Source organism: Sminthopsis crassicaudata, chromosome 4 (assembly GCF_048593235.1).
Source record: "Sminthopsis crassicaudata isolate SCR6 chromosome 4, ASM4859323v1, whole genome shotgun sequence".
Lineage (NCBI taxonomy): Eukaryota > Metazoa > Chordata > Mammalia > Dasyuromorphia > Dasyuridae > Sminthopsis > Sminthopsis crassicaudata.
Window position 1 is genome coordinate 288,332,393 of NC_133620.1, and position 25,458 is coordinate 288,357,850.

Genomic DNA, 25,458 nt, shown 5'->3' on the forward strand with positions numbered 1-25,458 from the left:
ACTAAATAGAACTGTCTTTTTTGGGAGTAAAGGGAGAAACCTTAGCTATTGTTTAAGTCTTAAAACCCTAAACAGAGAGAGGCATATGAAGTAAAATATTTGCCTAAGATCTTAGAGATCCAGATTTGATCTCAGGTTCTTGTACCTTTCCATTGGACCACAATAATTTCTTGGATTAAGTCTCAGAGGGTCTGATTTTTTTTTTTTTTAAAGAGTCCATATGCCTGGAATCAGGAAGATCTAAAATCAAATTTGGTTTCAGACACTTATTAGTTGTGTGATCTTACGCAAGGCACTTGCTTGCCTGAGTTTTCTCAGCTATAAAATGGGGTTAAAAACAGCACCAATTTTGTACATATGACCTTAGGCAAGGCACCTGTTTGCCCAAGTTTCCTCAAGTATAAAATGGGATTAAAAAATGTACTTGTTCACTCAGCATTCATAGGTGATATATAAATATTAGTTAGGGATGGCAGGACTCCTGTAAATGTGAAAAACTTAGAATAACTTCAGTCTCACACCAAATCCTTATTTTTAATAATTCATATCATATTTATTTAACGCACAAAACAAATAAAACATCAAACTGCAATTATAAAAAACTTGGCTACTTTTACAAGAGATTAGTTTCATACTGTGCATTGTCTTCTAAACTGCTGGTGTACAGCAACAACTGCTTCATGAATTTCCTTCACAAAGTGTAAGATTCATCATTCAAAGATGATGAGAAAATCATGTGACTGAGTCTACAGAGATAAAGAGGAAGCATTCTCAAAGAGATTGCTTAGCCTGTATTTAGTCATTGAAGCTTTTAGCAAAATTTAACTGTTTGTAATCAATTTATGAATGTATATACTAGTAAAAGAAAGTCAATTAATAGCATGCAGGATTTATTCATTTATGACGTAAGTAATTTTTATTTTAGTTTTCTTTACATTTGTGTGTCATCTGTGATTTTTCCATAGTACATTTGCAAATCCACAAAAGTTCCCATTTAATTTTTGATGATCAATCTGCAAATAACAAAAAAAAAATCTGAAATCCACAAGGGATAGTTGTATTAGCAATTAAGCACTTTTTATATGAAACTTTTTCTGATTCCATGAATATCATCTTACTTGCCAGCTTGGAAATTGTATGTATATATTTCAGTGTGACACAGTAAAAAGGGAATTGTTCTCAGAACTAGGAACTCAGTTCCTGCCTCTGAGATCCACTGACTGTTGCCCTAGACAAGTCACTTAACCTTGTCAGTGCTCTAGTCCATCAGAATCAAATTCAAACTGAAAGAGATCCCTGTGGGCCACATAACTATAGTGTTGTACTATATGCTCAACAATTTGTTAATTATTTCTCAATTACGTTTTGATCTGGCTCCTCCATGAGCATTTCAGGGCCACAGGTAACCTTGAACCCCCTCTCTGGTCTTGCCTTGCATTGACAGAGGCAACTTCTTCACTAGGTCCTCTCTACGCCAGTTAAATCACATGTCCAATTCCTATCCATCCAATTCCTATCCATATGCCTACCTTGCTTCTCTTCTTATCTGTACATATTGTTTCACCCAGTAGAATGTATGCTCCTTCAGGGCAAACAAATTTTACTTTTGTCTGTGTCCACATTGAATATAGTAACTGGCACACACACAGTACCTTAATAAATGCTTATTCATTGATAATTTTTATCCTTGGGGGGAAAAAGTGACATGTGTTATTTATAAAATGAAATAAGGAGATTGATTGGATGACCTAGAACCCTTCCAGCTCTAAATCTATGATTCTATAATTAGGCTGGGTAAGATTGGGATTACAAATGACATTTGACCTGTTAGAATATGTGAGAGGAGGGGGGGGGGGAAGAGTTTTTGTTTTGCTTTTGGACAAAGATACTAAAATGTTTTGTAATTTCCTTTTTTAGTTCATTTTTATAGATGAGGAATAGTGTTAAGTGATTTGCCCAAGGTTACACTAGTAAGTGTCTGAGGCTGAATTTGAATATAGGTCTTCCTGACTCCAGGCTCTAATCATTTTGCTACTTAGCTGTGATTGAGACCCTAGACTGGGATAAGTGGTGTGTGACTAGATGTAGATAGATATGAGAAATGTTTTGGAGATAAAATTGACAAGATGTGGCTACAGATTGGCTATACATGGATTGAATGAGAGTAAAGAATCAGTGATTCCATTATCACAGAAATGACCCCAAGTTTCTCCCTGAATCCAAGGCCCATCATTTTCCCTTATCAAATACTAAATGTTTAGTTTTTATTTTTAGACTTTGAGATTTCTGATTAAACAGCACATTCCTCAATCTCTTTCCATATCCACAGCCTTTTCTCTGAGTTTGTTTTTTGTTGTTTTTTAAATATAAAGCTTTTTATTTTCAAAACAAATGCATATAGTTTTCAACATTCACCCTTGCAAAACCTTGTGTTCCAAATTTTTTTCTCCGTCTTCTCCCTACCTCTCCCAAATGGCAAGTAATCTAATTAAAATGTTAAGCATTTGCAGTTCTTCTATACATATTTCCACAATTATCATGAAAAAAAAATCAGATAAAAAAGAGAAAACAAAACGCAAGCAAACAGTAAAACCACAAAAAATGAAAATACTATGTTGTAATCCATATTCAGTCTCCTGTTGAGACTCTATTCATCTCAAGACCATTGGAACTGAAAGCCCATCATTTTTTAACACTAGTAGTTTGATGTTGTCAAGTCTAACTTGGTGGTTACTCAAAAGGCAATATGGAGATGCTTGGAAGGCACAGATAAGCTATTGTTCAGTTATTTCAGTCATTATTATTATTCAATTGTTTCAGTCATGTTGAACTTTTCATAACCCATTTGGGAATTGGTGTTCTAGGTGATAATCAGAATTTTATGATCAGAAAAGTAGATAACGCCATTCATGTAGCAATTGGTGCCTACATAATGGCAAAAGAGCTAGAAAAAGTCCCCTAGCGTGTTGAATGGGTCTTTGAGGAAGATTTTTGGGGGCATATATAGAGCCTCATAGAAAGAGAAAATACAGATATTGTTGCAGGGAATTCTCTCTTCCTTGAAATAAAAGGCCCATTGAAATATCCCAATACATGCTACTGAAAAGTTTGCTTTGTAGTTGATGTACATTACTTCATTTGATCTCAAAAAAGCTTTATGAGTATGATACTACATGAAGCTTCATTCTATTTTAAAAAGACATACCTCTATGCATACACACTTTCTTTTGTTAGACTAAGCTAATCTTTTAATTATAATTCCCTTATTGCTTTAGAGAATTAAAAAGGGAGTTAGAAGAAATCATATCTTCATCACAACATTCTAATTCTCTTTTTATGGTCTTTAAAATCAGTTATGAAATTTTAGGCCTTTCTCACTATTAATATGTATATGGACTTTCATTTAAGATGATAATGCTACTAAATATTTGCTATTAATAAGATGTACTGATACTGATGAAAATTTAAACCACAGAAACAACTTTGTAAGCAACAATTTTTTATCTTAGATTTTGTTAAAATAAATTCATTATTCATCTGTCTTTTAAGCCACTCTAGTTTGAACCTTCATGTTGGTTTTGAATATGAATGTAAGTTACCTTGTCAAATTTAAGCCAGTTCATGTATTTTTCATTTTATATTTAATGTTCCTTCTCCATCTATCAGCAAGATAAACCTTTTAACTAAAAATTTAAGAAGAAACCAGGGGGAAAAAAATTAATTTACCAAAACCAAACAACACATTGACCTTCCCCACTTCTTCAGTAAAGGTGAAGGGAAAAATCTCTTCTCAGTTCTTGGCTAAAATTATTTAGTATTCAGTTTTATTTCCTTGTGATTTCACTTTATGTAGTTGTAGTCTCGTGTATACTCTTTTCACTTTGCTTTTTTATCTCTGCATCCATTCATGTCTTCTCATGTTTCTCTTCCTCATTCAAATTTTGTTACACAGTAATATTTTATTGTATTCACATACCAAAGTTTGTTCAGCCATTCTCTAATTAATGGGTACCTATTTTGTTTCTAGATCTTTGCTATCACAAAAATATTATTTGAATGTTTTAGTATGTGTTAGTTTTTTTGTTTCTGACTTTGAATTCTGTTGAGTATATGCCTCGAAATGGGAGCACTTTTGTTTTGGTTTTTAGCTTAAACATGAAAAAAAATACTAATAAGTTTTTATTTTTCAAAATATACGATTTCACCATATTTAAGCTGTATTGGACTACCTGCCAGCTAGGAGAAGGGGTTGGGGGAAGGAAGGGAAAATTTGGAATAAAAGGTTTTGCAAGAGTCAGTGTTGGAAAATATGCTTTGTATGCTTATGCTTTGTAAACCAAATAAATAAATATATATATGCAAAGATAATTTTCTAGCATTCTCCCTTGCAAAACCTTGTGTCCAAATTTTTCTCCCTCCCTTCCCTTTTTTTCCCCTCCCCCAGACAACAGGCAATCTAGTATAAATTAAAATAGTAAATAATCGAATATGGGCTAAACATGTACAGTTCTTCTAAATGTATTTCCACATTTATCATACTATATAAGAAAAATCAGATCAAAAGGGGAAAAAAGAGAGAAAAAAAAAAAAGCAAGCAAACAGCAGCAGCAAAAGAGGTGAAAATACTATGTTAAATATAAAGCTTTTTATTTTCAAATATAGTTTTCACATTAAGTCTGCATAATCTTCTTTCTGGATGAAGATGGTTCTCTCCATCACAGATTTATTGGAATTGCCATGAATCACCTCATTGTTGAATAAAGCCAAGTCCATCATAGTTGATCATCACATAATCTTGTTGCTGTGTACAATGATCTCCTTGTTTTACTCACTTTACTTAGCATCAGTTCATGTAAGTCTCTGCAACCTCTCTGAAATAAGAAATAAATTTCTTATAGAACAATAATATTCCTTTACATTCATATACCATAACTTATTCAGCTATTCCCCAACTGATGGGTGTACACTCAGTTTCCAGTTTCTTTACTACTACAAAAAGGGCTCCCACAAACATTCTTGCACACATACAGGTCTTTTCCCCTTCTTTATGATCTCTTTACAATACAAGCCCAGTAGAAACACTGCTGGATTAAAGGGTATGCACAGTTTGATAACCCTTGGGCATAGTTCTAAATGGTTCTCTAGAATAGTTGATTCATTTGACAACTCCACCAACAATATATTAGTATCCCAGTTTTCCCACATCTTCTGCAATATTTATCATTATCTTTTCCTGTCATCTTAGCCAATCTGAGAGGTGTGAAGTAGTAGTACCTCATTTTCTTCATTGGTATTTCTCTAATCAGTAGTGATTTAGAGCATTTTTCATTTAGAGCATACATTTCATCTAAAAATTGTTCATATCCTTCAACCATTTTATTAATTGGAGAAGGACTTGTATTCTCATAAATTTGAATCAGTTCTCTGTGTAATTTAGAAATGAGGCCTTTGTCAGAAACACTGGATGTAAAAGTTTTTACCCAGTTTTCTGTTTCCCTTCTACTCTTGACAGCATTGTTTTGTTTGCACAAAACCTTTTTAATTTGATATAATTGAAATGATCCATTTATATTTCATAATATTCTCTAGTTCTTCTTTGGCCATAAATTGCTTCTTTCTTCACAAATCTGATATGAAGACTATTTCTTGTTCTCCTAATTTGTTTACAGTATCACCCTTTACATTTAAATCATGAACCTATTTTAACCATATCTTACTATAGGATCAATGCTTAGTTTCTGTATAATTCCCCAGCAGTATTTGTCAAATAGTTCTTATCCAGGAGATAGACAATTTAGTCGCTTTTTGCACTTAATTTCAAGTTGTTATCCAGAGCAGTAAAGACACAATTCAGAACTCCATTAACAGTGCCAGTGTTTCTATAGCCCTTCCAACAATTCCTGTTAATGGTTAATGGAAGGTTTTTTTTCTTATTGTTTTTGTTCATCTTTGCTTATTTTTATAATATTAGGCAAAGTCCAAGCAATGTTTTTAATTTATATTTCTCTTACCATTAATGACTTGAAATATTTTATATGATCATTTTAAATTTTCTGTTGTTAAAAACTTTTCCTGGCCTTTGATCATTGTATGACTATTGTTATTGAAATCCAAAAGATCCTTTATATCATTACTTACTTTTCTGAAAGTTCATTACTATCCCTAAGAGAATGTACTCTTACTTTACTTACTTATTGAAATTTTCTGAAGAATGATAGTCAGCTCACTGACTATGAGGTTCCCATTTTCTTTCCCACCCTTTTAAAAAAATTAATATTGGGAAAATATTTTTCCATTTTTGAGTACTGTTCAGTATTTTTCTGTTTTTTCATTAGCTTACAAAATTCCCTGACGTGAGCTCTGCAATCACATCTGCCTTTTTGTTGTTGTTTTTGTTGTTCTTTAAATTGTAAATCATCTCAAATTTGGCAATTTTTTAACTGATCAACTAGGTGGTTACTGCTGTCTCTTCATTTATCTTAAGTTTCAGGTCTCTTTTAGCTATTTTTATACTCTTCTAATTATTTTTTAGGAAAGAACAAAAGCAGACTTGGATTTGAATTACTTTACTTTCATTCTGAGTTGTCACTATCTTGTCTATGTTGACCAAAAGTCAATTTGCTGCTTCCCTTGCCCTGGGAGCTCCTATTTCTTTCTGAGGCCAGAAACACCAAGTGTAGAGAGAGACCATTTGAAACCCTAAGTCGAGACTCTAAAGTAAGCCAATATCAAGAATGTTACTTTCCACCTTTTGTCACTGGAACCACTCCCCATCCACTATTAACACTTAATTTCTTGTGGTCCTTGTGATCCTGAATTCCAGATGGTAGAAAAAATGTTCTTCACTTCTCTTCTCCCCAAATCTTGCATTTTCTACTCTCTTTATTTCCTTTGGCCTCAGCTCCTGTCCTCTCTATTCTTGTGCTGTGTATCTTCCCACTTTTTCAATGGTATCCTCTGGAATTCTCACACTATATTAAACTATATTCCTTTCCTTCTAGACTGCTTTATTTCATGTTTCTTTCACCTTTTGCCCCCCCTGCACTGAGACCTAGCTCCCCCTAGTAACAACACTTCTTTTGTTTTCCTTTCTAATACTGGTTGCATCTATCTTCTCTCATATTCCCCAATTTAGTCTCAGAGGTAGAGCTTGGAATATTTGTTTGTCATCACCACTGTTAGACTCACTGTCACTGAATAATCTCTTCTCCTTTGAAGGATGACTGTGCAGATATATCACTTGAGCCTATTTCTGGTGATTGTTAACTGTTTTCCTGGACACTCTTGCTGCTTTATTTACCCTGATTTGTTTCCTTTTTTCATCCTACTCCTGCCTGTAAAGGGCTGAAACTCTTGAGTTAATGCACTGAGGTTGGACAATGGAGCACTCGAGGCTAATTATCAATTGGACAGTTCTCTATAAGAATATGCTTGGAAAATGGCCCTTCCCACTATCCTGTGCTGGCCCAATCATTTGGTGTATACAGAGAATTGTGGGAGGGACTAGGAAGTGCAGGGAGACTAGCCAGAGTCACTTCTGGGCTGGAGAGGAGGAGGTGAGGTCTCTTCCCCTTGAGGTTTACCGCTAAAGACCAAGAATAAAGGGCAAGGACTTTTGCTTATCCTGATTCCGGCTGATTCTAAGGTATCCAGGGTGCTAACGCAGTCGTCACACCTGCCCTCATACTAAGAGACTTCAGCAAATTTAATGATATTCACTCAGTCCATCCTAAGAATCACTTTTTTTTAAACTTCTCTACAGCTATATATATAGATAATCACATCATATCTTTCTTACTAGGTTTTATTTTTGTTTTATGCTAAGCACTTTTGTAATCTTGAAATGACCAATTGTCAAACTCCCCAATGATTGCTCTCAAAAATTAGCTAACAAGCCCCCAGCTTGGCCAGAGCTGGGGTTCACAGGAAAAAGTCAGGCTTTTTTTTTTTTCCTTTTTAAGGTAGGAGTCAAGGTATTAAGAAATCTTTCCCAATGTTTCTAACTACATCATAGAAGTTTTTCTTCTTGCTGGCTGCATTTTAAATCTTTCCAGGTAACAAATCTAGCTCACAGAATAAACATGACACAGCCATTCTGCACAAAGATCCAGAGAGAAAAATGACATGGAAGGACTGTCCTATCCCCACACAATGATGAGTCATATCTTATCATTTTCTTTTTATCTTTCTCTTTATACTTTGGTAATTCATATATTCAGATTTTTGCTCCAAAGATTGGGTTTGGACTGCTTCTTCCCCATTTCCTTCTGGGGAGGACAGTTCTAAGCTAATGACTTGTGATCCTGTAAACCACAGAGCTAGCTATCTTCTTGATCAGATCTCCATCCAGCAGGACCCAGCATGCCTCTGCTCTGTGCCATTTATCAGGACTTCCTTCTAACTTATTAGGTGCCACCCTCTTTCCTTAGATTACCAATCCTTGATGATCCCAGAGTCCCATTCAGCCTAAGGAACAGACCAAGGGCACAGGTAGTGCTCTTACCTCTGGATTATGCACGCACAGGTTACCTGTCTGTCTTGTCCTCTGGCTTCTTCAGAGACTTTATAAGTCTATTTTTATCCAGGGCCTCTGCCTCAAGCCCATACTTCACATTCACAAAGAGGAAGGCTGAGAGTCTAATCTTGAGGATGGTTGGAGAAAGCTCAACCTGATATATGTCTCATATTAGACCCCCCAGCCATCTCTCTGAGAAGTCACAGATCCTAGATGAACCCCCATAAACTGTGTAGAACAAGATGTTTTAGACCCTCCTTACCCAAATTGACTACTCAGAGCCATCTCCAGATACAAACAGAAAAATTTAATTCAGTTTTTGCAAGAAGTGAGGCAACTTACTATCTGGAAAGTCCAGAATAGAGTAACACAGGGCAGAAACAGAAAATGGATGATATAGCAGAAAAACAAAACAAAACAAAACATGAGTATACTTCCCCTTCCTGTTAATTTTTAAATTCATTGGATGGATTAAAAAGGAAGTCAGCAACATGGTCTACTCCTGTGGGTCATGTGACTTACTGAAACTAAGGTCCTACAGTCTGAGAAATCTTCATCTTGATGTGGTTTGAGTGGTCTCAATTCCTGGTGGTCAAGAGGTTAGTGGCAATACGAGAGTTGTTAAGAATCCCCTTTAAATTGGCCTCAGGTTTAGGAATGAAAGAATTCACTCATTCCTGAATATTAGTTGCAAAATGAAAGTTTATTGTTGGATAGAAATCAGTTTACCAAGAGAGACTGACTTCTATAGTGGCAGATCTATGGGATATGAGAGAATGCTTTTCTCAGTGGGCAAAAGGATCTTGGCAGCTGAAAGTGACAGAGATCTCAAACTACCTAGGCCCATCTGCAAAGACCTTAGTTGAGGGAAGCTGCTATATTGGGTATCTTGGTGGGGGCTGGGACAGCCCGAGCAGAGCAGACCAGGTGAGAGCTAGGATAGCTCAGATCAGGAGTCCTTAATTGAATGAGAATTTAGCATTTCTATGGGAGTTGATTCTCTCATCCAGAAAGGTTTGGGCTCTGTGAGATGCTGATCAAAGGGGACACAATCTCAGAGTGATAATCTTAAAGGGACCATAACTTATAATAAAGAAAACAGTTCCCTCCTGCTTCAGTCTGGTCCCATTTAGTTACTATTTTCATATCTGAGAAATCACTATAGTCAGAATTTTCATATATCAAGAGTAATTATGATGAATGATTCTACATGATTGTAATCTATATATTCTGTAACGAAGGCTCTATGAGAATTTTTTGTTGATTTGTTTTTTTTTGTGTTTTTTGTTTGTTTTTTTGTCTACAGGTATTTTATTTTACTTACTTGTTTTTTTTTAATAGTTTTTATTTACCAGATATATGCATGGATGATTTTACAGCATTGACAATTGCCAGACCTTTTGTTCTAATTTTTCCCTTCCTTCCCCCCCCCCCTTGGCAGATTGACCAATACATGTTCAATATGTTAAAGTATAAATTAAATACAATATATGTATACACGTCCAAACAGTTGTTTTGCTGTACAAAAAGAAATAGTGTACAATTAGCCTGTGAAAGAAATCCAAAATGTAGGCAGACAAAAATAGAGGGATTGGGAATTCTATGTAGTGGTTCATAGTCATCTCCCAGAGTTCTTTTGCTGAGTGTAGCTGGTTCAGTTCATTACTGTTCTATTGGAACTGATTTGGTTCATCTCATTGTTGAAGAGAGCCACATCCATCAGAATTGATCATCATATAATATTGTTGAAGTTTACAACGATCTCCTAGTCTTGCTCATTTCACTTCAGCAGTTGATTTGGTTTTTAACAAACTTCTTACAGCAATTAATGGCAAATCCAGTAAAAGAAGTAGAGGAGATTAGAAAGGTTAGTAGGCAGAGCAAAGGAAGAAAGCTTCCTTGGTAGGGACAGTCAGAGAAAATTACCCAAATCAGGAAATCGAATGCCTTTTTTTGTGAAATTACCAGGAAGCCAGTGTCACTAGATTAAAGGGTTATGTGTTATAGAATAAGATATAAGAAGACTGGAAAAGTAGAAGAAAGGTTAGGTTATCTGGTTTATCTGGCTTTGAATGCCAGATAAAACATTTTGTATTTGATCCTCAGAGCCACTGGAGTTCATTGATATGGTTGGACTTCTGCTCTAGGAATAATAAAAGAATAGACTACCTGAAAATTATGATTAAAAAAATCTTGTCAACATTACAAGAAATATTACAAGAAAGGAAAATTGCTAGAAAAAGCAGAAACAGGGAAAAATCCATCAATCACCACCTAAAAGAGATCCCTGCAGGCAAGTTTCAAAGCTCTTAATTTAAAAAGAGAAAATTTTGAAAGCAGTAAGGAGAAAAAAATTTAAACATAATGGAGCTATAATAAGAATTACAAAACTTATTAGCAACTACTGTGTTGAAGGTCTTTGAATACTTTTAAAATTTAATATGAAGAAGCTCATATAGAGAGGAGGGCATGTGGTACTGAAATCTTATTCTCAGCAATGTTAAAGAGGGAACAACATAAAGAAATGAGAGGGGGGCAGCTAGGTGGCATGGTGGCATAGTGGATAGAGCACCAGCCCTGAATCTGGTCTCAGACACTAAATACTTCCTAGCTGTGTGATCCTGAGCAAGTTATTTAACCCGAATTGCCTCAGGAAAAAGAAAAGAAAACAAACAAAAAGAAATGAGAAGATAAGGGAGGAGGGAATAGTTGGACAGAAAGAGGATAAGAAAAAGGGATTCCAAGGGGCAGCTAGGTGGCACAGTGAATAGAACACCAGCCCTGAATTCAGGAGGACCCAAGTTCAAATCTGGTCTCAGACACTTAACACTTCCTAGCTGTGTGACCCTGGGCAAGTCACTTAACCCCAACCTCAAAAAAAAAAAAAAAAAGAAAGAAAGAAAGAAAAGGAAAAAAGAAAAAGGGATTCTTGAATGATTGGGTAGATTAAGGAATAGGAAGTCACCATGTGGGTAGAAGGAAAACAGAAGGTTGAGGAGGGATAGAAATGAGTGAGAAGGCTAGTGAGGAAAAAATAGAAAGAAAATACTCGATTAATTATAGTGAATGGGAGCAGATTTAAAATTTGAATTTAACATATTGCTTTCAGGAAATGCTATAGGAATGAGAGATACACAGACAAGATAAAGATCGTGAGTAAAATTTATTCTAAAAAGTTATATAGTAATCATGATCTCAAAGTAGATTGTCTTATTCAGTATTGTTTTAGATTACTTAAAATAATTAGGCAAATTTAAAGCTAAAATAGATTAATTAAAAGAGAAAATTAGAAAAACTACATCGTAACAGCCATATTATTCAATATTGCTTTAGATCATTTAGACAGTATAAAATAACTTAGTTCTGTTAGGTACATGACAATGTTTTTTCTCATTTTGTATTTAAGTTTAAAATAAATTTTAAAATTTATCAAAAAAAATAGTCACGCAAAATAAAAGGATAAAAGGAATTATCTGGTATGGGGAAAGGTTGAGAGTGATGGGAATGATGCATTTGGAGTGGATCTGAATTTCAGTGTTTCTAACTCTAGTCCCAAAATCTTTATTATTTAGCCATTTAGCTCCCTTAAGCAGAAAGATTTGTTTTTCCCCAGTGCCTTTCACATGGTAGTTTCTTAATTTGAGATGAACTATGAAAGAAAAGAATGCGAGAAAGATCTAGAGAAAGATGGGGAAAAGGTTTGATAGAGAAAGGACAGTGAATATAATGCTAAGCTAACTTGAGTATAAATTACTGGGCCATTTTGAACAAGCATGTTCTCATAAGCTTATGAAATCCTGAGCAAAATGTCCAAAACCGTGAGGGAATGGGACACTAGTGGCATTTTTCATTTTTATTACCACTACTTTATGATTGAAACTTTGGAAAATAACAAATTTGGCAAGTTAATAACTGGTTAAAAAGCCAATAGAGTCACAGACTAAGGGCTGAAATGGACCTGAGAGACCAAGATATATGGTATGTTTCTGTATGCATCCAGATACTATAGTTCTTGCTCTGGATATGGATAACATTTTCCATACTGATTTTTTTGAAATTGTCTTGGATTGTTGTATTGCTGTATTGCTGAGAAGAGCTGTCTTATCATAGTCAATCATTGCGTAATGTTGCTGTTACTGTGTACAATGTTCTAGTTCACTTGGCATTAGTTCACATAAGTCTTTCCAAGTTTTTCTGTTATCTACCTGCTCATCATTTCTTATTGCATGATAATTAATGAATATTCCCTCAATTTCTATTTCTTTAGCAGCATTTCTTGAGATTTTCTTCCCTTTCCTTTATTAGATATTTATTATATATGATATATGTATATATATATATATATATATATACATACCAATTATGTTGAAATAGTTATCAAAATATATTTTAAAAAACAAGGGCATGAACCTTTCATTATAAATTCTTAGTCTAATCCAATCTCTTCATGTCACAGATGAGTGATGGAATCCAGCCCCAATATCCTGACTTTCTCTAGAACAAAAGAACACGCGTATCCTATCTGAGATTTATCTAATCACAAATAGGATAAGCATGGGAAAAATTTATTTTATTCTAATTTATTTAATATGCTTAATAAGTTATCTAATCATAGGTCTTTTTTTCCCATGTTCATCTTATCTGAGGTCCAGATGTATCCGAGATTGTCCAATTTTCTTCCTTTGCCCAATTCTTGTGTTCTTTCTTATTCTTACTTCTCTATACAAACTCTTGCCTTGTTCTTATGGCCTTCTACCTCCTTCAAGGAGTCTAGCCCACTGAAGGCAGAAACTTTATTAAATGCCTAAATTGGTTTAGGCAATTGGAAATTGACTTGGAAATGGTCTGTCTTAATTCTTTAGAGATACTGCCACACATGCCTTAGTAGCCAGTGTTCACCAAGCACTTGGTTGGATTTCTGGGGTCCGAATGCCTATAGACCTTCCCCTAAGTGCAGCAAATTCCCTCTGTATGAAGCATCCTCTGTTTGTGAGCCTCTTTGCTCATAAGTCCTTTCCCTGAAGGCCAGAGTACACAATAGATAGCAGAGTGGAAATTGAACCTTGGTCATCTGTTTAAAAATAATCCTGTACTTTTCACCATATTAGGCTGCCTCTTGTTAGACCCATTTCTTAAAAGAGTATTATTAGATGTCTTTTTAATCTCTATATAAGGAATTTTAGAAATTAGTCTTAACTCAAAGCAATGTTCTTGGTAAAATGGATCATGCTTACATATATAAGTTGAATGACTTTGCAGTATTTTGGCAATTGGTAGTCATCTCATTGTCACTCTATTGTAATTTTGCAAGTTTAATTGTCTATAATTCTATTCATAGTTTTTTTATTACAAAGTCAGTAGACTTTGACATACATTATAACCTAAGTTGCTTGTTATTCCTTTAGAGCAGGATGGGACAAATCCCACCCAAGGACCATATAAAGTCTTCAAAATAATTTGCTAAGGTACTTGAAGGTGAAGATAAGCTGAAAGCTAGGTACAATAATATCCTACTGTTGATAATTTTGCATGATTTGCACTTGATAGAAAAATGTTACTCTACCTCTGCTTTAGCAAGTCAGGACTCTAAAAGGTTATACTTAATCTTTTAAGACTAAAGATTGTCTTTTAAAAGACAATCTTAAGTTTGGCTTCTTTACCTCATCCTTGAACGGAAAGTGCTCTGTCCAAAGTTATCATTGATTTCTTCATTGCCAAATCTAATGGTCTCTTCTCGGTCCTTATCCTTCTTGATTTCTCTACAGCCATTTTAAAAAATGTATTTTAAAATTTTACTTTGTTAAATATTTCCTAGTGATATGTAAAAAAAAATTTTTTAACATGCATTTTAAAAATTATCCAGTTCCAAATCCTCTCCTTTTGTCCTACCTCTTGAAAAGGCAAGCACTATAGTATCACTTAAACATGTGAAATCATAAAAAATATTTTCATATTTATTACCCTGTAGGAAAAGAAAACACATATGAAAATCCAAGGGGGAAAAAAAAAGATTATTTTAAAAATGTGTTTCAGTCTGAGCTCAAAAGTTTATCAGTTCTCTCTCCAGAGATGAATAACATTTTTCATCATGGGTCCTTTGGAATTGTCTTGAGCTAAATCTTTCATAATTGATCATTGTTACAATATTTTTATTATTATGTACTATTGTATTGATTCTCCTCACTTCATTTTGTATCAGTTCATTTTTATGAAATCATCTTGCTCTTGATTTCTACAAACTTTGATACTATTGATCCCCCTCTTTCCTAGATATTTCTCTAGATTTTCATGACACTTTTTCCTGGGTTCTTACTTTTCTGATCAGCCCTTCTTAGTTTCCTTTGTTGGATGTTCATTTAGTTAGGCTCACTTACTGTGGGTGTCTTCTCTCTATATGCTGTCTTATTTGATATTATCAACTTCTATGGATTCCATTATCACATCTCTATTTTATCTTTATAGGCAACTCTGACTTCTAACTTCTAGTTCTGTAGCACCAATTACCTAATAAAAATCTCAAACTGGATGTCTTAATGCTATATCAAACTCAGTATGTCCAAAAAGAACGCTCATTATATTTATCCCCAAACCCTTACTGTTTCCTAACTTCACTGTTAAAGAACACCATCTCTCCAGCCTAGATTGGTGTTATCCTCAGCTCCACTCAAAACTACCCCACATGTCCAGTCTTGTCATTTCTACTTTCACAGTCATAGCTTATAATCCCCTTCACTACTTCCCCATAGCCACCACCTTGAATGCAGGTCTTTGTAATAGCCTTATACTGGGATGTTGCAATAACCTTTTGGTTGCCCTTTCTCCCTCAGGTCTCTTCTCCATTCCAAATTAAATCTTCTACTCAGCTTTGAGATTACTCAAAGTAATCTTTCTGAAGTGCCTAATTTGATCTGGCTAACCCTTGCCACACACATTCCTCAATTCACTCCTTCCCTACAAATAAACTCCAATGTTTCCCCATTATTTATAAGATAAATATAAAAATCTTCTTTTTGACTTTTAAAGTCATATTCTGGCTTCTTTCCATCTTCCATGTCAAAGTCTTTCAACACTAGTCTTCCTTCTATATAATACACCATTTCCTGACTCTATGCCTTTTTAATTGGCTATTCCCCATGTTTGAAATGTTTTCTTCCTCACTTCCTTCAAGACTCAGCTCAGACCCCACTGTGAACAAATGACTTTTCTTGGTTTTCCTTTTGAGATTATATACTGTTTGTACTATTATGTACACAGTTGTTTTCATGAGAGTTCGAGTTGGGGAGAGAGGGACTTTTTTTGCCTTTGTATCCTTGTTTCTTAACACATAGTAAATATTTAGTAAATGATGATGATCATACTTATCACCATTATTTCTCTTCTATTTTCAGTTTTATTTTCTGATTTGTGAACAGTAACCATAACTTCTTTGTTTTCTCTATATCTCATAGAGATAAAATTCCTGAAAATGTACCAAGTTTGTTTTTAATAACCAATTTCTTTGTTACCTCCATCCTCTTTTCCACTATACCTTACTCACTCTTAGACATAGAAATTTGTGTGGGAAGTAATTTCAGTTGAACATTTATAGTAGAAGTCAATACAGGGTCCCAATTGTGAAGACATATACTATCCCCTGCTGTTGTTCTGACTCTTATTTCTCAGGCCCTTGCTATTCTTTCTTTGGTTCCATAACCCCCCCACCATTCTGGGTGATGGTTTGCCCATGGGAATTCCAGGGAGGTATAGTTCTTTCTCAGATAAGGTGGTCTGTTCTGTAAATTCTTCACATATCATGTTCCTATCTCTTAATTGTTGACAGCATAGATCTTTTCTCTCATAGAAATGTTCTTTAGTAGAACCTTTTCCTATTTCTTTTCCTTTCTGGGACAAGAGCTGCTTTGTCCAAATCAGTCTTCACTGTTGCTTTTAATCCCAGTCTTCTTCTGCACTTTCTCCTTTTTACTCTCCTATTCATGTTCCTTATTGAGAGAGTATAACTATTTATCATGTTTCATTGTTCATCTTTGAACTTTGTTGAATGTATGCTCCATTATTTTTTTCCTCATTCATGTAACTTCCCACTGTTATTCTTTCACATAAAAGATGTTGGTGCTTTTGTCCTGGAGTATTAATTTACCTCTTCTATCTTTGCTTCTACTTGCTTATATTAGTTTTTCTTAAATCTTTAGCTCTTTAAAAAATTTTTTTTAATCCTTTAATTTTCTGTCTTTTAAAAAAACAACAACAACCCATTGAGCATTTTTTTCTTTGAAAATAAATAAGAAATAATCATGAGAATTTATTTCATTTTCATTCAAAACCTTTTGGTATTGGCTAAGAAATAGACTAGTTGATCAGTGGAATAGGTTAGGTTCACAGGACAAAATAGTGAATAGCTATAGCAATCTAGTGTTTGACAAACCCAAAGATCCCAACTTTTGGGATAAGAATTCATTATTTGACAAAAACTGTTGGGAAAATTGGAAATTAGCATGGCAGAAATTAGACATGGACCCACACTTAACACCACATACCAAGATAAGATCAAAATGGGTCCATGATTTAGGCATAAAGATCATAAATAAATTAGAGGAACATGGGATAGTTTGCCTCTCAGACTTGTGGATGAGGAAGGAATTTGTGACCAAAGAAGAACTAGAGATCATTATTGATCACAAAATAGAAAAATTTGATTACATCAAATTAAAAAGCTTTTGTACAAACAAAACTAATGCAAACAAAATTAGAAGGGAAGTAACAAACTGGGAAAACATTTTTACTGTCAAAGGTTCTGATAAAGGCTTCATTTCCAAAATATATAGAGAACTGACTATAATTTATAAGAAATCAAGCCATTCTCCAAATTGATAAATATCAAAGGATATGAACAATTTTCAGATAATGAAATTGAAACTATTTCCACTCATATGAAAGAGTGTTCCAAATCACTATTGACCAGAGAAATGCAAATTAAGACAACTCTGAGATACCATTACACACCTGTCAGATTGGCTAAAATGACAAGAAAAAATAATGACGAATGTTGGAGGGGATGCAGGAAAACTGGGACACTTATACATTATTGGTGGAGTTTTGAAAGAATCCAACCATTCTGGAGAGCAATCTGGAATTATGCCCAAAAAGTCATCAAACTGTGTGCATACCCTTTGATCCAGCAGTGCTACTACTGGGATTATATCCCAAAGAAATACTAAAGAAGGGAAAGGGACCTGTATGTGCCAAAATGTTTGTGGCAGCCCTTTTTGTAGTGGCTAGAGACTGGAAAATGAATGGATGCCCATCAATTGGAGAATGGTTGGGTAAATTGTGATATATGAATGTTATGAATATTATTGGAATATTATTGTTCTATAAGAAATGACCAGCAGGATGAATACAGAGAGGCTTGAAGAGACTTACATGATGCTGAGTGAAATGAGCAGAACCAGGAGATCATTATACACTTCAACAACAGTACTGTATGAGGATGTATTCTGATGGAAGTGATTATCTTCAACAAAAAGAAGATCTAATTCAGTTCCAATTGATCAATAATGGACAGAAAAAGCTACACCCAGAGAAGGAACACTGGGAAATGAGTGTGAAGTGTTTGCATTTTTGTTTTTCTTCCCAACTTCTTTTTAACCTTCTGAATCCAATTCTTCCTGTGCAACAAGAAATTCAGTTCTGTACACATATATTGTATCTAAGATATACTATAACATATTTAACATATATGGGACTGCCTTCCATCTAGGGGAGGGGTGGAGGGAAGGAGGGGAAAATTTGGAACAGAAGGGAGTGCAAGGGATAATGTTGTAAAAATTTACCCATGCATATGTACTGTCAAAAAAAATTATAATTATAAAATTAATTTTAAAAAATTAAAGATAAATTAAAAATAAAAAATTAGGATAAAAACCATTGAGCATTTTTTCTTTGAAAATAAATGAAATAATCATGAGAATTTATTTCATTGTACAGTTTTATTTTGATAATTGTACTTCTTATACTTTTATTGTTTGGGGTATTTGGCAAGTCAAATAATCTTGCCATCTCTTTTTTCCTAATTTTTCAGATGTCTGTTGTCTATTTCTAACCATTTATTACAATAAAGACTGTAGATTGAGCTACTTTGCTTTTTACTAGTTAATTCTGATTTTTTTTTTAATTAAATTTTTTTAAAAGTTAAGAAGCATTAATTTCTCTCTGTTTCCCATTTCCCCTTCCCCCAAAGGAATACAAGTCCTTGTAATAAATATAGATAATTAAATGAAACAAATTCTCATATTGGCCATGTCCAGAAATATATAGCTTCAGAGCAACTAATGAATAGAACACTGGCCTTGGAGTCAGGAGGACCCTGAATTCAAATACATCTTCTGATACCTGATACTGTGTGAACCCCTGAGCAAGTCATTTAACTCTGATTGCCTTGTCACTCTCCTCCTCTCTTATCTTTCTTCTTCTCACACATACTTACACACACACACTACACACACAACACACACACACATCACACAACCTGCTGACTGGAGGTAGATAAAATTCATCAGTTGTACTTTGGAATCCTAAGAGTTCTTAAGTCCTTTTAAAACCATTCATTTTTACTGTGTTGTTGATTTTGTATAAATAATTCTCCTGGCTCAGGATGCTTTACCTTGCATCACTTTATTTAGACCAGGGGTTTCTCAAACTACGGCCTGCAGTCCAGATGCAGCCTGCTGAGGACGTTTATGTGGCCTGCCGGTTATGGCCAATGGACTGAGGGGCGGAGACAGAGTGTGAGTTTTTGTTTTTACTATAGTCCAGCCCTCCAACAGTCTGAGGGACAGTGAACTGGTCCCCTATTTAAAAAGTTTGAGGACCACTGATTTAGACTTTCCTAGATTTCTTTGAAACTGTTCCTTTTGTCATCATTTAGAACACAATAATTAGCATTCCATTATGTTTAGACATCATAATTTGTTTAGCCATTCTCCAAATGATGGCTTTCTAGTTCATCATCACCCTAAAAAAAGAGCTGCTATGAATATTTTTGTACATATTTTTCTTTGCTCTCTTTGGGTTATAAATCTAGTAGTGGTATTGCTGGGTCAAAGGGTGTGCCCAGTTTCAGGCTCTTTTGGGGGCATACTTGATCAAAGTTACTTTAATTTGCCTTATCTAATTATATTATGTTACAGTTAACGTTCTTTCATATTTTAATATTTGTTCAAAGTGTTTTTTTTCTTCTTTTCAAAGTTTTATTTTTTCTTGTCTTTATGCTTTTTGGTTTGTTGTCTGCCTGTGGCTTGGACTTTGTCTGCTCTCTTTGCCCTCTTAGTCTTTTGATTTTTAGCATTTTCTATTATATCCCTCCTCATTTTTTGTCTCCTCCATTTCCTTCTAGAGCTCCATCCCTCAGACCGAGGCTTCCTGATTTGGTTGTTCTTCTATGGTGATTAGCTAGTCTCTATTCATGTTGGAATAAGGGAGGGGAAAGGACAAGAATTTTAGTTTCCTTTCCCTCCAATTTATCACTGTTTTCTTATCGCCTATACCCTCTGCATGACAAATCTTGCACTGCTTGCATCTTTTATTTAACCCATGCTTTTTCTAGACTTTTTTTCAGGTTCATGAATGAGGGTATTTCAGGAAGAACTTTTGAATTTTGAATTAGACTATCCCTCTTCAGTAAACATGTAATCAGTTGGAAGGAAAATAGAGCTTGTTATAGGATGGGGGGTAATAAAGGGGAGCTCTATTCTTTAAGTTCTCTAATGTTAATTCATGAAATTTTACCTTGCATCACTTCATTTAGACCAGGGGTTCTCAAACTACGGCCTGCAGGCCAGATGCAGCCTGCTGAGGACATTTATGTGGTTCTATTTTCTTATGGATTCAATTGTTAACTATATATCTGACTGTTAAGTCATTTAGGAAAAAATGGGATTGGGAACTAGAGAAGTTTGTAAAACTATATTTGTCTATATTTTAGGCACTTGATTTTTTTAATTGATGTTTTCTGTTTTTACATTGTAGTCATCATGTAGACTAATTCCTCCTTCTTCTTTCATTCATAAGCCTTCTCTTGGTAACTAAGAAAAACAGTTAAACAAAAACCAAGGAATATGACTATGTATGAAATCATATGAAACATTCATAGTTCTTCTGTTGGAGGCCCCAGTTTGGTATTGTATTTGGTTTAATTTTAATATTTTCCTTTAAAAATTTTTTATTGATTTTTTTTAAAAATTGATGGTGTCTTTTTAAAACATTCTTTTCATTTATATTTAAGTCATTGTCACAGTTTATTGGTTAGGAGAATCATAGATGGTTTTCACTGGATGAAAGAAAATTTTGTGAGGAGAAAGAAGTGTTGAGGTTGAAGACCAGGAAACTAACTTTGAATAAATTTCATTTCTCACATGAATTCATTTCACAAATTGTGCTTCATGCTGGAACCAGCTTATCCCACTACATCTCCACCTGTTGAATTTTTTTTTTCCTTTCAAAACCCTTGTGTTCTTGCCATGCTAGAATCCTGTGCTGTTTGTTTATGTAAATCTTGAAACTTGGCTCTGTCTAGATTGAAGATAACTTTCTGCTCTCTCTTCATAGGAGGCCCAGCTTTTTCTTTGTCATAGTGTAGTAATAGAGGACTTTATATTCCTTGGTTAATTAGGACTATTTGCTGTTAAGTTAACAGCAGATGGCACTATATTCCCATTTACATTAGGATTTGGACTTGTTGAGAATTTGAGAGCCATTTATATGTTTCCATTAAGACAAAATATTTCCCAAATACCTCTGAACATTTTAACTAGGAAATGCATTCCAAACTGAATGATTTCATAAAGACAGGGTTGCAGAGTATTAGATTTTTAACTAAAATTGAGTTAGAATAGTTTTTACCTTGTTTCTCATTATTTGCTAGCCTATAACTCCTAATCAGTTTTTAAATTTATCCCTGTCCTAGCTGTTCATCAATTACCTGAGTGGGTCGATTGATCTGTTTATCTAACTATCCTTTTAAAAATGAAAATCCACCAAGAATGTAAATACTACTATTCTCTGAATCTTGCCATTTAGGTTTTTTAACTGCTTTTCCTTTCTTTTTACTTTTGTTTCTAACTTAGTCTGTCAGTTCAGGAAATTAGGAACTTAAATTTTAAAATTTAAATATGTATACCTTAAACTGTCTGCTTCACTGTACCCTAATCAGGGTTTTCATTTGTTTGAGGCACAATTTGTATTAAATTGTACAGAATAATTTTTAAATTATAAACTAATCATTAATAAAAAATAGGCCTATAAAATATTCATACCTTATTATATAAAATCCTAGAGTTTATCTCAAAGCTAAATGAACTAGCAAAAAAAAAAAATTGTTCCATTTCTCATTCTAGGCTTGACTGCAAAGTTATTCTATCTTTGACTTTACTTTCTTCATTTTAAAAAAAAAAATTGTTAGTATACATACAGTTTGGTGCTATTTGTCTTTCTTTGCATCATACACACACACACACATATGTTTTTGCCTGTTTCCTTGTATGCTTCACATTTATTTTTTATGTGCCATAATATTAAATTACGTTCATATATTATGATTCATTCAGCTATTCTCTAATTATTGAAAATATAAGCTGTTTCTGATTTTTTAAAAATAAAAAATAGAACAGATATGCATATTGCAGTAGTTCTTCTTTCCCCTTTTATGATTACTTTGGATATACTTAGAATTGGAATCTGTGAGTTAACAAATATGATCAATTTTACTGATTATTTTTTTTTTTTGCTATAACCAATCAAGTTATAAACTACTAAGATCTTATCAAAGACAGATCAGATATGTTAAAATAGACTGCAGATTAAAATGGAAATTTGGAAATAAAACTATAATAGAACATAAATATTAGGTTCATTCGGAATCTAATGCTTATTGTGCAACAAGAAAATGGTATTTACACACATGTATTATATCTAGGTTATAATGTAACACAAGTAAAATGGGATTGCCTGTCATCGGGGGGATAATTTGGAAAAATGAATACAAGGGATAATGTTATAAAAAAATATATAATAAAAAAATTTATTTAAAAAAATAAAATAAAAAAAATAAATATTAGGTTCAGTGTGCAGCTTTCAAGAATTTATTCCCTTTTGAGTTTGATACTGTTTTAGGTGACCATGATAATCCCAGAAAATAGATAATGAAGCATACTTCCTTTGTCTTGGTGTATGGAACCATAATATTGCATATGCTATTAGTAGTAGTGAAATTGGTTTTCAGCTTTGTTCTTTTCTGTTACATGGATGGATTATAATGGTGATGTGGAAAGGAAATAAGGAAATGACTGGTATAAAAACAGATAACTCTTTTAACTACCCTCCCCCCCAAATCATCAAGAAAGTTTAAAACTCATGAACATAAAATTCAAGTATTTGTTTCCCCACAATTCTGCTACTATTGGTGAAACCAGTTTTTTCCCCTCATTTTTGCCATTTTTAATGAATATTAAATGTATGAATTCTTGATTTATACATCTTTGCTTATTAGGATATCTTAGTAGCTTTTTATGTGTTTATTAATGATTAATATTTTCTTTATTTAAGAGTTGTGACTCCTCTATCTGTCTGAATGTACTTAAAGTGATGACATAAACCACAACTATCCAGTTACTTGGAATTAATACCTTTTATATTCTTGCCTAGATGACCATTTTACTACAAGTAGGACGCATAAAAGTTGAATTCTAAATTTAAAAAGAAACTTTGTGTAGAAATGCCACAACAGCAGTTCTTAAATACATAGCTCTACTTTGGTGCTTGTTAGATGTAGTATGGTCCATAGACTCATTCAGGGTTAGGTTTCCCTCTGTCATAGCCTGAGGACAAGTCCTTGTATTGATGTGAATTGGCTTTATTTTTCAGATGTCATCTGGGTGATTCTCAGTGTGGAGGTGGGAGGACTTTTAGGAGTAACGCAGCAGCTGTCATCCTTTGAAACCGAGTTCAACACACAACCGCACCGCAAGGTAGAAGGAAACTTTAACCCATTCGCCTCTCCGCAGAAGAACAGGCAACCAGATGAAAACAACTTAAAAGACCCTGGGGGTTCCGGGCTAGGCACTATCAGCAAAAACACATGGGTTCCTGCTCCTGACCAAATTGAACAAGATCAAAACGGACTGTCACAAAACTCTGTAAATCTCTCCCCCAGCAGTCACTCAAACAACTTATCGGTAGTGACTTACAGTAAGGTAGGTGCCCTAGGAGAAATGGAGAAGGGGTAGGTGATGGGCCTTGGTGTTTGTTGTCATTGCAGACTTCGAAGCCCAGAATGCCGTTCATCTAAGGAGTTTCTTTTCAAACTACTTACCTCTCTTGTTGGCCCTTACGTTTTGATAATATCTTAAAACAACAACAACAACAACAACAACAAAAAAAAAACCAACCCTACTTTAAAAAATCTTCATGTCCTGTAGACTTTGCTACATCCACATTTTCAAATTTTCTTTAGTTGTTTTGGTCTTTTTTTGAGTGCTTTAAAAGACAGTGAGGTCCTTCAATTTCTTGAGTATTATTTAAACAAAGTCAAAATATCACTAGTTCTGCTTCTAGGTTATATGTAGATGCCCTTATAAGTTCCCTAAAAGAGTTTGAAAACAAAATTTGAATTTGTCCAGGATTTGTGGTTCTAATGGAAAAGACCAGTGCAGTACTTTGGACCCAGGCATTGTCATTGGGTCTCTTCAGATATTCTTATTCCAGATAGATGCACTCTTCTCTGTACTCTTTGACTATTTTTGCCCAATAGCCTGTTCACATAAAGATTGAGTGAACTATGTGATCTAAATGGTATTTTGACTTTAGCTTTTCATGTATGGAAAATGCATGTTGAGTTTTTATGATTTTTTTAAAAAATCATTTTATTGTTGTAAAATCTCACCTAGAAATTTGCATACTTGTCTTTTGTCTGTATGATAGTTGGTTAAAACCTTTAAATCATAGCTTATTGTCTTCCAAGCTCTGTCAGGGTTATTATGCCCAGTTGTTCATTTTTCTTGCTTTAATAAAGTCCTGATGCTGGGATCTGTACTGTTGCAGGTGATTCATATGGTTGGGTCTCTATGAGTATATTTCATATATTTTTTATCATTTCACTCTGACTGATAATACTGGGATGAACCCATCATGATTTGAATTTAGTCAGGTGTTAGATCCAGTATCCCTTTCTGTTGTAATCGTGAAAACAGTTTATAAAATAACTTTTGCATTGCTTCAAAATGCATTTAGATAAAGGAAGCTAAAATAAGACCATTTTATTTAAGGGGCAAGCTGTTGCATTATAATCCTAGCTTTTAACATCTCTGGCCAAAGGTTTATCCCTAGCATAAATCAGGAGCCATAGAAAGAAAGTTAATAGTTTTGACTCATGTTTCCCAGTGTAGCCACATAGGAGCAACCATCAAATAATAATGGAAAGTTCATACAAATATGTCTTGTTGAAGTTGTGATCAGAGCTGTGATATCATTTCAGGACATACTGTAGAAATAATCTGAAGATCTGGCTGACAAAAAAGGTAGGGAGGTAATTTGTCTCACTATTCTTCTGTGCTGCTCAGACTTCAGAAGTATTGTTCTGTTTGGGATACCACAAATTAATGAATTGAATTGGAGTATGTTCAGAGAAGTATAATAAAGTAGTGAGAAGGAGCTTTTAGACAATGCCTGAGAATTTTGGTAAAGAGAAGAATTAATAGAACATAATAGTTGAAGGGTGGTGGATTTAGGCTTGTGGAAGAGGCAGTAGATGTAGAATTTATAGCTGAAGATAAGTGTAGAGCCAATGGGTGAAACTTATGAGGAGACAGATTTTGTCTTAGAGTGAGGGAAAGTTGTTTAACCATTAAAATGTTTCCCAAAATGTTCTGCGTGCTGCCTTTTGATTAATTTCT

At 34.2% G+C, this 25,458-nt stretch overlaps 1 protein-coding gene across 3 annotated transcripts in view; it reads left to right on the top strand.

Annotated features, from left to right (window-relative positions):
• Positions 1–25,458, top strand: part of ILRUN (inflammation and lipid regulator with UBA-like and NBR1-like domains) — a 112,824-nt gene that overhangs the window by 68,190 nt on the left and 19,176 nt on the right. For all 3 annotated transcript variants that reach the window (XM_074311222.1, XM_074311223.1, XM_074311224.1), the window contains exon 4: positions 23,432–23,760. In XM_074311222.1, coding sequence (XP_074167323.1) covers positions 23,432–23,760 — 329 coding nt within the window. The remainder of the gene's footprint in view (positions 1–23,431; positions 23,761–25,458) is intronic.